Source organism: Anneissia japonica, unplaced genomic scaffold (genome assembly GCF_011630105.1).
Source record: "Anneissia japonica isolate Jap-2015-1 unplaced genomic scaffold, ASM1163010v1 scaffold287871_len1641731_cov197, whole genome shotgun sequence".
Classification (NCBI taxonomy): Eukaryota; Metazoa; Echinodermata; class Crinoidea; order Comatulida; family Comatulidae; genus Anneissia; species Anneissia japonica.
The window spans coordinates 1,080,545-1,093,893 of NW_022712275.1; the positions used below are offsets into that span (position 1 = coordinate 1,080,545).

The 13,349-nt window shown below is 31.1% G+C and overlaps 1 protein-coding gene across 10 annotated transcripts in view; it reads left to right on the forward strand.

Moving 5' to 3' along the window:
• Positions 1 to 13,349, forward strand: part of LOC117107758 (EH domain-binding protein 1-like) — an 84,246-nt gene that overhangs the window by 65,682 nt on the left and 5,215 nt on the right. For 5 of the 10 annotated variants that reach the window (XM_033249515.1, XM_033249520.1, XM_033249521.1 and 2 more), the window contains 6 exons: positions 1,309 to 1,335; positions 4,321 to 4,425; positions 6,286 to 6,410; positions 6,798 to 6,912; positions 7,184 to 7,277; positions 12,081 to 12,154. In XM_033249515.1, the coding sequence (XP_033105406.1) occupies positions 1,309 to 1,335; positions 4,321 to 4,425; positions 6,286 to 6,410; positions 6,798 to 6,912; positions 7,184 to 7,277; positions 12,081 to 12,154 (540 nt within the window). The remainder of the gene's footprint in view (positions 1 to 1,308; positions 1,336 to 4,320; positions 4,426 to 6,285; positions 6,411 to 6,797; positions 6,913 to 7,183; positions 7,278 to 12,080; positions 12,155 to 13,349) is intronic. The other 5 variants (XM_033249518.1, XM_033249522.1, XM_033249523.1 and 2 more) reach the window with 5 other exon arrangements.

Below are 13,349 nucleotides of genomic sequence, written 5' to 3' on the forward strand. Positions count from 1 at the left end.
AATAAAACTTATTTATTAAATGAATATAATAAATATAAATGTAAATTTATTTAATACGTACGAATCAAATGCCATATAAATATAATAAAAAAGGTGTATCTTTCATAAAAAAAAAAAGTTTATCAAAATGAATGACAGAAGTTAATTCACACTTTTTTAACTTATCATATATAATTTATACTTGATCATGGCAAGACCAATCACTGCCATGAAAAAGATGTATTTGTGTATTTGTTAGTTAATATTATTTGACCTGTGTTATGAAAAACATATTTGATTTTATATTTTAAAATTTGTTAAAATGTCATATCAAGATGACCTTACATATTTAGTCTAGCAAAACTAATTTTCCTCTTAATTGAACATTTAAACAAGTTTGTGTTTTTTTACCGTTTTCACGGCTTGTTGGATCCAACCTCTCCACTCACAATTGTCTCCCCCCTTTATACCCTAGAGCAAACTTTTCACTATACTTAGGCCCAACAGTAACTCTCTTTTTCAATTAACACATCCCATTCAAAGCGACCCCAGAAAAGTAGCGCAAGAAGCAATGGCAACTTCAGCCGCAATTGTTGTGCTGGTTAGCAGCTCTTGGCAATGTTTTGCTAAGCTTCACGCAGTCCGATTCAGGTACTGTCTAATTTCAATGCCCATACACTACTGTGCCAATGAACTTCTCGCCTCAATTGGCTTCAAACACACATACAAAAATAATAATAATTGGTAGCAAAGGTTGTATATTACATATATTTGACAGTGGAAATGCTAACAGAAAGGTTTGGTGTACTCTTTCTAGCGTGGTCTTATTATGTTAGTCATATACAAACAGTCATTTATTTTGTTGATGACTCTAAAATAAGGAATATAAGATTGTGTGTATAGTGTGAAGTTTTTTAAACTGCTGGATACAATACAAATAAAAACCATATAACCCACTTAATCCCAGTAAGTAGGGCACAATCAAAAGAATGAGTTGACTTAAAACCATTTCAGTTGAGACAAAATGTTACATGGTACGCATGATAATCCTACACAAACGTACAAGATTTTCCTATTTCAGGTATAGTGGTAATCATTTTCATAATGATAATCATTATTATAACTATCAGTATTATTTGTTTTTACTTTTATTATTTATTAGGAAATAGTCCCAGTTAGAAATTTCTATCAATTACATAATCTTACATGCTTATAACAGATCTGCATTGTAATTTTTCCTCAAAATTTCTTGTCTTAATAATCCATCGTATTCACTCTGTAGTTTATTTTCTTTCCTCTTTTCATTCTTGTTTTTCCAATCAATGGCAGGTTCTCGTTACAAGGTGTTTCAATTCGGTAAGATGTCATCACTAATGTTGTCATCACATTGTCATATTCCATTTAAGTCTGTTCCTATTGTGAAATTCTTTACAGTACAACTACTCACTTCCCATTTTTATGTCTGTGTGTTCATACTAACACTGCTTTATAGAAATGTAGCACTAACAAAGTCAACATAAGAATTTCTTTCTTGATTTTGCATCATCTGCAGTGTGAGTTAAAATATTAAGAATAATGATAATACATGGTGAATGTATTACTATAGTACAACGATAGGTGTAAGTGTGCGTGTTTGTATTTTTTTTTTTATTATGTATGCTGACAATCAGTGGCATATATATAGGTGGAATTGGGGTGCAAGCCCTTCCCCCCTCAAGAATAAATATTAGCTTCCAAGGTGTTTTCCACTTAAAACTTGCAACAAAATATAGTACACTAAAGTAATTACAAAAATCACCCTTATATCACTTCATTCCCGACCTAGTTCCCCTCTCTTTTTCATTGTGTATCCCCTCCCCCATTAAATCTTGTATATCCATACAGTACCTCTAGATGTGCCATTGATTTTAACATTACATAGTAAAAATACTATGATATGTACTGTATTGTTTTTCATTTATACTTACATCATCATGCAGTAAAATTGCAATGCATGTGTGGAAATATGTGTGCAGTTCTTATGTAAATGTATACTCATAACATCACAAGAGTGAAAACAGCACGTGTAGGTTTAAACGCGTGTATTTTTCATGCTATCACTTTTTTAAGTGCTCAAAATGCCACGTGTGCTCGGTATGTGAGAGCGTGTGTATTCCATGTCTAAGTACTTACATCACTGCACAGTCAAAATGCCACTCGTGTGTGTCTATGTGAACATTTCACGCTCAGTAGTTTTGACAAAATCATTCTAACAATGAATCAACTGCTACTCAATTTACAATAAATTAACCAGAAAGGAATATTCTAAAAATATATTGTTTTGAATTGTATTTCAACTAGTACAGGCAGTACCAATTGAAGTAAAACAACCTCCTTTCGGTCTTTGCCTTTCAATATTGCGCTTTTAATTTTCAATATACTCGTTAGTTATATAACTTTTTCCTCAGATTTATAGGTATTTTAGGCCACATAACAAAAATGATATGTTTCTCATTGGAACATTAAAAAATAATAGTAGGAAGCACTTAATACCACAGTTATGACTGCCACTGTCACAAATTAATCAATTATGCATATTTAAAAGAAAATTAATCCAAATATAGCAAGGGCTAATCACTCACCTTTTTATTCTAAAATATACCGTAAATATTATGTATGAGTGAAATAAGATTTATTAATTGAGTGTTATCATTTTTTTAAATATAATAACGAATTTTAAAAATAGATGGGTTACAAACAGGAAGATGGTAGGACAAGAAACATGATTTTTTTTTATTAGGTCTAATGGACTGCTGCAGAATTTAATGTAACCAATTTATTAATTTTTCTCCAAATTATTATTTCATTTGTTAAAATATTTCTAACTATTGTAAAACATAATTTCTCTTTTTTTTTTTAGTATGAATCCATGTTAATCTAATAATTATCCAGGTATAGAAAAAATTGATCTGATCTTTTTTTAAGTGTTTCCTAATTGTAATTTCATTTGTTAAATCTTTCTAACTATTGTAAAACAATTTTTATTTTTTATACAGATCCGTATTATTAATTATCCATAAATAGTAAAATAATGGATCTCAAATAACAATAATCAACTGTACAATTGTAAAACTTGGTTAATGATTTGAAATTTTGTTTAAATCAAATGGAAAAGTAAAATCTACCTAATATAACCTCACAAGTAGAAAAAAACTATAATTACAGATGATAGTGGAATGTATGGTTTGTACATAACTTGTTGCTGTGGTTAAAATAATCAGTGCTTTTATGTTGCCTTCAATTGCTCCACCACAATGCCGTTTTTCGTAGCAATTGAATTTACGTTTTCTATTGTATTTGCATCTTGATTTACTATTTTGTAGCCTTGACCCAACATAAAGATGACGTACAATTTTTGTTTAGAAGTACTTTTTTAAATGACCAGTTATTAAGATTGCACTCTCATAAATGACCAGCTCTTTCATAGAAAAAAAAAAACAAGTACGTGCAGCCTTGACACTCGGTCAGGCTGTCACAGCAACGTCTTTTGATAATAATACAAGAGTCAAAAATGAATCGGGGTTTGGTTAACAACCCTGACCACTAGCCAGAGGGAAAGGAAGAACATACTTGGGTTTCTTTTTTAAGAAGATAAGTGGCCTTTTAACACCCTTAAGCTTGTAGGGAATTTGTTGGGACGTCCCTGATGTATAGCGGTAGGGCTTGGAGCAAGAAGGCTAAGAATAAAGGCAATTGTTAACCCATGGGAATAGTAATTGTAAATAACATTAAAAACAGTGAAAATACACAATGGTATTAAAATCTATAGTTTAAAGATACAACTTCAAATGAGCCACAAATTTAAAAAAAAAAAAAAAACCAATTAAGATTTCTTCTGATTTACTCTACTTTTTACTACAATTTTACTGCAAAATTCTTAAATTGATGACCAGTAAATTTTATGTTTTAATGCATAGTATAAATGGTATTGAATAATTTCAATTAAAAATTAAACATGAAACTGAAATATTGAATTTGGTTTTGTGGAGTAAAATAGGCATGTTAGTTTAAAAAAGGAATATGTGTACACCTGCTTTTATTCCATTGAAACCAAACCCTGGAATTTCATCATCCCTTTATACTCATAAGTAGTAGTACTATTGAAAATACAGATGATTAAAGACAGCTTAGATAACTGTAAATAACTGTTTACCCATATTTGCTTTTTCCCTCTGCGACAGACCTATGAATGATATTATGTTTTGTTTGTAGATGTTTTATAAAGTGTTATTTTTTATATCTAACATCTTTTTTTTTTCTGAGCATGCTTTTGAGAAATCATTTGTTTATTATCGTGAACAGGTGTAAGGCAGAACCCAGGTGGGTTACCTCAAAAAGTGGCACCGACAAAGAAAACGTCCTTACAGTCTTTCACTGATCTCATAGCTCCTCCTAAACCCAAACCAGGTAATGCTTTTACTAACAACTCCTTTATTCTCCTTACATCTTTAATTTTTTTTTTTTATCGTGGCATACTGCTAAGCCATTGCATTTTTTTTTCCCCTTCGGTGTAGCTCTTTATTTTGCTTCGGAAATAACGTGTCTAATCTATTGACTCTGGGCGATCAAGTAGCGTCTCGCAGACCACTTTTGTGTAATCTGTGGTTGATTCTGAGTTTAAGTACAAACTTAAACATCTTTGAAAACCAACCAAAGGAAGAGATCATTTGTATACAGTTACTGTAGTAATCCCTTCTATTCTTGTACCATATATTGTAATATGTATGTATGTATGCAAACTTGAATCTAAACATATATTTTTCTTTTTGCATTAATTTTTTAAAATCTAATTTTGATTATGTATAATTTATAGTTTATATTTTAATGTATGTTGATTAATTATAGAGGATGTGTTTTCATAAGCATGGGTACTGATGACCAAGCTATATAATAATAGCCTGCAAACAAATCAAACTGTGCACATTGAAATTTTATTTATTTGTATTATTGGTGGTGGTGTTAATGTTATTATATTATTATATTATGAATTATTTTATTAAGTTTTATTTTAAGAGGAAGATGAACAAAAGCAAAGTCAAAACATTCATAATGCCTTTCTATCATATTCCTTTCTAACAAAAAGTATATTAAAAAAAAAAACAACAGATTTTTTTTTTTTTTTAGAAATAAGAAGTATATTTTAATATTGGCATGTATTTTTTGTAATTATGAACATCATCATCATCACTATCTCCTTCCCAGATTAAGGGACTCTTTGAAGACTTAAACATTTTTTTGAGAATTGATAGCTTTAAATGTGCTTGTAAAAGACATCACTTTACACATCTTAGTCAAAGTTTAAAGATCAAAATTAGGTTATGGCCTACATTTCAGCCAATCTGAATGAAGTGTTTATATATGAGCCATTTAGAATATATGATATGTTATGTGAATAATAATATTTGATTGAAGTATAGATTATTTGTTCAGTACTATCATACGATTGTATATTTATTGGTTAAGGAGGTTACAAGTTGATTTGAAAGTGTAGATCTAGTAAAATGTACTGATGTAATTATTTTAATAAATATTTTAATCAAAGTGCCCATTGCTACAAATATTTGTTTATTCTCGCATTACAAGTATTATTTTGAGATCAAGTCTACGACTTAGTGCTAGTGGCTTAGTGAAACAGTATCACACTTCTCGCGATTATATGTGTACCCTAAAACCTCCGTATTCACGTTCAAGCTGAGACAGTGTGGGCAAACATTGCCAGTAACAAGATGGATAGAGCATGATATTGACAATTTCAACCATTTTCATCAATTTTGTTTATGTATTTTTTTAAATTTATTTAAATAAATATATCTTTATGTCATTTTGGTATTGTCATCATCTTTTTCCACTTTTGCAAATTTGTTTTTCTTTTTTCACCTCCTGTTTGACAGCTCACACAAATGGGTTACTGAAACCCTTTGCAAGTGAAAATATGTAAACAGCCTTTGTAGAATAATGCGGGCTCATTAATATATATGATGTAAATACAGGGTTAATCCTGCTTGTTCACTGGTGGAGATTGCCAATGTAATGTATTTAATGTGTATAGAACCATGCTCTGATGTGTCATTGCATGTACTCAATATTGTTGGAATTCTCATCATCATTTCCATATATAGTTATATAAAGTATATAACTTACATATAAGTATATTACTCTGTTGATTTACATATGTATTATGTTCATGGTTGTGTTTGTAGTTCCTGTGGATTGGGTGTCAATTTGTGTTGATTTTAATATATGGTATTTTTGCCCTAAAATATAAAGAAACCGCAGGAGAACAAGAATCGGAAGATACAGAATCGACCAAAGATGATAATGAAAAGGACTCGCAGAAGTCTGAGGAAGTGGTTGGGATATCAGTGGTTGAAGGAGAGATTCCCTGGGAACAGGTATGTTTTCTGTTCATTCTTATCTTTAAAAATAATCATACATAATTGTAATTGCAAGTTATTTATATTGACTAATATTAAAATTAATATTATTAATTATTATTAATATTAAAAACCATAATAATTTTAGTAATTATAATACTGATTAGCATTATTTTGAATAAATATTAATATTTTTTTAATAAAAGTACAGTATATTTTATAATGAATTATATGTAATAACTATTTATTTATTATTATTATTCAAGGGTCTAAAAAATTACAAACGGACAGCCAAAAGGCTGTATATGAATGCATTACAAAAATTGCTATACAATTTAATATAAAATAAAACATTGTAACATAACAAAATTTAAATAAGAGAATGAAACATTAATTATTTTTCAGCAGGAAGGTAGTGATTACATAATGGGCGAGTATGCAGCGCTCGAGAGGGAACAAAAAGGCCTGGATCACCGAGCAGGGATCGTGGAGAAGGCCCTCAGAAAAGCTATGGAAGGAGGTAAGTCTGGACGCTTAATTGTTGGCCTTGTTCTAACCTCACTCCACTTTCCCAAACTGATCGTCATAACAAGATTTCTTAACAGAATTATTCTCAGGAATTATTATCGTTTTTTAATCACCTTAAAAGCTTAGCGATAGAAAACAATTAATATTGAGAAACAATGAAAATTTAATTTTTGAAATGAAACTAAACGATTGATGATGATCATGTTAAGAGGATTATAGACGTGATTAGAGATGTGATACGTGAGTGTTGTTGTTTTTCATAGGTACCGATGACGAAGGCCAACTGATGCAGGAGTGGTTTGAACTCGTCAATAAAAAGAACGCTTTGATTCGCCGCCAAGATGAACTCAATACCATGTAAGTAACATTTTTTTATTAGTTTTCTGTGATTAAAGCCTAAATATGATCATGATGACATCACATCATGACCATATATAGGCACTTTATGACTATATATGGGCATACAACAGTTTTTTGTCAAACAAAATTTAATAGTGTGGACAGCTTTAGATGGACTATTCCATTTTTTAGGAAGGGGAGAGTTTGTTATTGAATTGTTTGACTGGACAAGCTTTTCAATTCAGTAACTTTTTATATATGTTATTTTTTGAGATTGACAGTCATTGATCAGAACACCATTATTTTACTTAAATATTGTTTTGATAATAATTTCATTATCAATTCTTATAGTGTCAAAATCATGTAAGTATTGACTTATTTAACATCAGATTTGTGAATTTCTTCATCAGATTAATGTTTAATAATTCTTTAGACATTAATGGTAACCTTGGGATTTTGTGTTCATTTATAAATTACAATTAGGATCTCATTTATTAATGATGCAATTAGTAAATAGATGTTTATTAGATTTTTAACTTGACATGTATTTTAATTTGTTTAATTGTCCATCCTACTGCTAGTAATAATAGGATAATAATAATAAATATTAATTTTATAATGGGTCATTTATCTAGTAACTTATTCCAAGGCATACATAATAATAACTGCATGTCATTAAATAGAAAAACAGCTGTTCTCAGTGTCCAAGCACCTCCAATCTGTATTAAAGTATTTCTGCACAATGTACAACCACCTCCAATCCGTGTGGAAGTCCTGCACCACTTTGAATCCATTCGGAAGTATTCCTAGTCGTGCAATCAGCTTCAGGCTAATTCTGCAGTCATTCACATTCATACCTAAGCATTGTGACTAGAGGAAAAATTTAACTTACGACCACATGTCAGTTGTGAGCCCAAAGTATGCTACTTATTCAAAAACAAAATATCCCATAATGCATTAATGTAAACTGAGTCACCAACAGTTAATGAGATATATACCATTCCCAAGTTTAATATTGAAATATTAAAATAGTTAATAACTGCATTTAAGTATCAATTTTATATGATAAATTTCCGGGTTTGATCAAAATACTATTTCATTTGTGAGGATGGGATTTTTTTTATGGCTGTGGTTTGGCTTAATTTTTATATACTCTGAATTGTACTTGTAATTACTAAGCTTTGGTATTATGTTCAGAGGAGGGTTGATGGTGTTAACTTAATACTCTTTTCTAGTGTAATCAAATTGCAATATCTTGTATTCATTTGTATAAAAGGTAGTTTACATTTTCAGCATTTCAATGCTTGCTACTCAACTGTTTTATTTGCATAATTATATAACCAAAGTGTTTCACTGTAAATATATGATGCCTCAAGTCATCGACCCCTTGATAAGCAAATCTCTGCTACCATTAATCAAGTTTTAGAGATACATTCTTTAAGCAACCAGCTGACAAAAATTTGCATGCAAACAAAGTTTTTTTTTTTTAAGATTGGATCATTTAATTTTAGATTAGTTGGAAGACCAAATGTATTTTACTTTTAATGTTTCTAATCTGTCTTAGGTTTCTTTTTTAAATTCTCCCCCCCCCCCCCCCCATTTTTGCCAAAAATATTTTATTTTTTATCTTTTTTCCATCCACCTTTGATAATCTTTAAAAAAATAAGTTCATAAAACAAGGAATAAAAAAAAGTCTCGCCTTAGTAAAAGTAAAGAAAACAGGAAAAGAAGGTGACCCACAAAAACAATGCAAAGGTGCGGCACTTCCTTGTGAATCATCTCTTGACCAAACCTCCATTTCCCTAGTTTTGGAGGACGTTCATTGCTGCCTTAAAGTTGTATGGTTTGTGAGACAGCCTGTCTCTTATACACATCTAGATGTGTATAAGAGACAGGGCATACATAATAATAACTGCATGTCATTAAATAGAGAAACAGCTGTTCTCAGTGTCCAAGCACCTCCAATCTGTATTAAAGTATTCCTGCACAATGTACAACCACCTCCAATCCGTGTGGAAGTCCTGCACCACTTCGAATCCATTCGGAAGTATTCCTAGTCGTGCAATCAGCTTCAGGCTAATTCTGCAGTCATTCACATTCATACCTAACCATTGTGACTAGAGGAAAAATTTAACTTACGACCACATGTCAGTTGTGAGCCCAAAGTATGCTACTTATTCAAAAACAAAATATCCCATAATGCATTAATGTAAACTGAGTCACCAACAGTTAATGAGATACAGTATATACCATTCCCAAGTTTAATATAAGATTGAAATATTAAAATAGTTAATAACTGCATTTAAGTATCAATTTTATATGATAAATTTCCGGGTTTGATCAAAATACTATTTCATTTGTGAGGATGGGATTTTTTTATGGCTGTGGTTTGGCTTAATTTTTATATACTCTGAATTGTACTTGTAATTACTAAGCTTTGGTATTATGTTCAGAGGAGGGTTGATGGTATTAACTTAATACACTTTTCTAGTGCCTAACCTAAGCATTGTGACTAGAGGAAAAATTTAACTTATGACCACATGTCAGTTGTGAGCCCAAAGTATGTTACTTATTCAAAAACAAAATATCCCATAATGCATTAATGTAAACTGAGTCACCAACAGTTAATGAGATATATACCATTCCCAAGTTTAATATAAGATTGAAATATTAAAATAGTTAATAACTGCATTTAAGTATCAATTTTATATGATAAATTTCCGGGTTTGATCAAAATACTATTTCATTTGTGAGGATGGGATTTTTTTATGGCTGTGGTTTGGCTTAATTTTTATATACTCTGAATTGTACTTGTAATTACTAAGCTTTGGTATTATGTTCAGAGGAGGGTTTGATGGTATTAACTTAATACACTTTTCTAGTGTAATCAAATTACAATATCTTGTATTCATTTCTATAAAAGGTAGTTTACATTTTCAGCATTTCAATGCTTGCTACTCAACTGTTTAAAAAAAAAAAAAAAAATTTAATTTTTGGCCAATTAGCGCACCCTCCGCCGCGAAAACTGGATATTTCAGAAAAAATTAAAAGTTCTTCTTTATTTTTTTTTTATGCCCAACACTGCCTTGAAATCTCTAAAAATAAGATTGGTATATTTCTTCCTATTTATGTAAATATAAAGCATTTAACCATCCCATGTTTTTGGCAAAAATATTTTATTTTTTATCTTTTTTCCATCCACCTTTGATAATCTTTAAAAAAATAAGTTCATAAAACAAGGAATAAGAAAAGTCTCGCCTTAGTAAAAGTAAAGAAAACAGGAAAAGAAGGTGACCCACAAAAACAATGCAAAGGTGCGGCACTTCCTTGTGAATCATCTCTTGACCAAACCTCCATTTCCCTAGTTTTGGAGGACGTTCATTGCTGCCTTAAAGTTGTATGGTTTGTGAGACAGCAAACGGCAAGGTATTTGAACATAGCGTGGGAATGACGTGCAGCTCAATGGAATTTTTTGCTGTCTTTTACTTTTGCAGTTGAATGCTCCTCCTGAGTAAAGTTAATGGACATACTGACCGCTATTGTTCGCAGAAGGGCATTTACCACTTTTAATAAGTTACATAACTGTGTCCACCTTGCTTCACCAGTCCATTGTCCGGCTAGACAAGGAACCTCCATCCAGGACATAATAGCTGTACCCTAGTATTCTTCGGTGGCTTATTCATGCATACCATTACACATGCTTCTTTGAGTCTAGCCTTAAATTGGCTGTCAGAAATTCATCAGTCAGAGCTTCTCTGACATTGGGTTGAAAAGAAAACCAGCAAATATTTTGAGATTAATTTGGGTATATGTTTGGTATTTTCATTGTGATTGATGGAAACCATTTAAAATTGACACGGATCAGGGGAAGTTCCCACATTAGGATCAACTTTTTCTTTTGCTGAAGAAGCTATTATTTTGATTTTTTATGGAGGAATATTAAGGTTATGATTCTAAGACAACATCCTGGAGTCTCTACTAATGTAGCATAAAAAAACACCAGTAAAGTATAAACTAAAACCCTGGCATATTAGTAGTCACTCGGTAAGACTAGGCATGACAATTTTAATATACTTTTCAGTTAGATTTAGTAATTACTATTTTGCAAAAATATTCTTTAATACATTTTTTTTCCATAAAAGTCGTCTTCTTTTTTTGACATTTTGTGTGATAGAGTGAAGTTTGAAATTGTGACAAATGTAGGGTTTTGCCATTCCCGGTCACAAATACTAAGAATAAACTCAGAATATTTTCAAGGAACCAGCCCTGCAATTTTGACTGCCAAAAACTGTACTAAATGGGCAAACTCATTTAATGATTTTGCATCTAGCCTATCTTAACAATAATTCAGTACACAAAAAAAAATTCGGAAATTTAAGAAATGTGGAAATGTTGTGTCTTCTTGAGTTTTTAATGAAATACTGAAAGATTAGGTTCCAAATTTTAACAGAAAGGGTCTTGTTCCAGTAGCTGCGAAATGACTTCACTCCATATATTAAATGGCACACTGTGAAAAATAGGGCAAAATATAACACATTAAAAAAGGTACAGTAAGTTTATTGTCACCCACATAAAAGAAATGAGAGGTAACTAAGGGGCCACGTGACCAGTTGTAACTATTGTATCTTTGTAGGTGTCAAATTTTGCAGAGTTAATGTATAGGTTTCTGTAATTAACCCAGATTGGGTTAATTGAGTCTGAGGCACTCACAGTCCCATGAAAGCACCATAAATCCCCTCGTCACCACAATCCCCTCTGTCCTATGTATAGTGTCTGTCAGCTTTTTTTTAGCTTTTGCTTTTATCTTCTTTTTTTATACAGGGAGAAGGAACATGACCTTGAGCGAAGATTTGAGATGCTGAATCGAGAACTGCGTAACATGATGTCTATTGAAGGTACGTAGCATGTCGTGTTGTCTCCATTCATTTTAGTCATGTCAATCATACATCCTTGCAGTAGCTCATGCGTAACTGGTGCAATTGTTCAAAACAGGAAAATCTCCCCACCTTAATCATTAACCATTTTACTATATTCATCTCGCTGAAACTTTGTGAAGGGGATCAACGTCTTTTAGTAATTGCTCATGTCCTCACATCAATTTACTCTAGTCTTTCTTAAAGCCTATACAGTGGCATAATCAGTGGTTTTTTCATGCAATACTTCTATTCAAACCATGTATAATCACAGTTGGTATGAAAAAGTACAATGCTATCAATAGAAGGTGGTATTTTTGGTGCTTGGAATAAACATAGTACTTCAGCCTGATTGAGGCAGAAGCATTTTTGTGACATAGTGAAGGCATACTCCAACTGTATTTTTGGCCTTAATTAGTTACTAACATTTTAATAATACAAATATAAATCAAACTTTGATTAGATATGTTGTTATTTGTACTTGGATTATAAAATGTTATCAGGGTCAGGTAAGACTACTTTATTAGTTAAAAGAAAACCTTCAAAAACGGTTCAATTGTTTGCCAACTTCAGCCTGTATTGTGTTTTATTTTCTCCTTGTTTTTTTCTTTCTCTTTTGCTTCGGCATTTGTTAGTCATAGAATAATAGGTAAATTGTGTGGTAGCACTGTGTCAAGGGTACATTTCTGAAACAAATAATAATGAGAACAAAAAATAGCAAACAATTACATAGAAACAAGCAAGCTTCTGTATATATGAAAAAACAGCTATCAGGAAGGATACATACCATACTATCTTAGGAAATGTGTTTTATAGATTTTTTTACACATATGTAGATGTATGAATACATAGATTATAATAAATATTAAATAAATAAATAATAGGATTCGAACTCAAGACCTTCCGACTACCATTTCGGATACTCTACCAACTGAGCTATAAGGCCAAGTGATGTACATCCTTGGGTTTTCACATTAGGACATGTTTTTACTTAAGGTATTGTGTAATACGCAACAAATAATAGTAAATCACATGAAAGTAACTACAATGAATACATGTATATGTTGATCTTCAAAAATGATGTATAAGTTAGAATATATATATGCTTGTATTAATAAATTTATTATAACAAACTTTGCTAAATAGAATATACTCTGATTATATGTCTTTTAGTTAC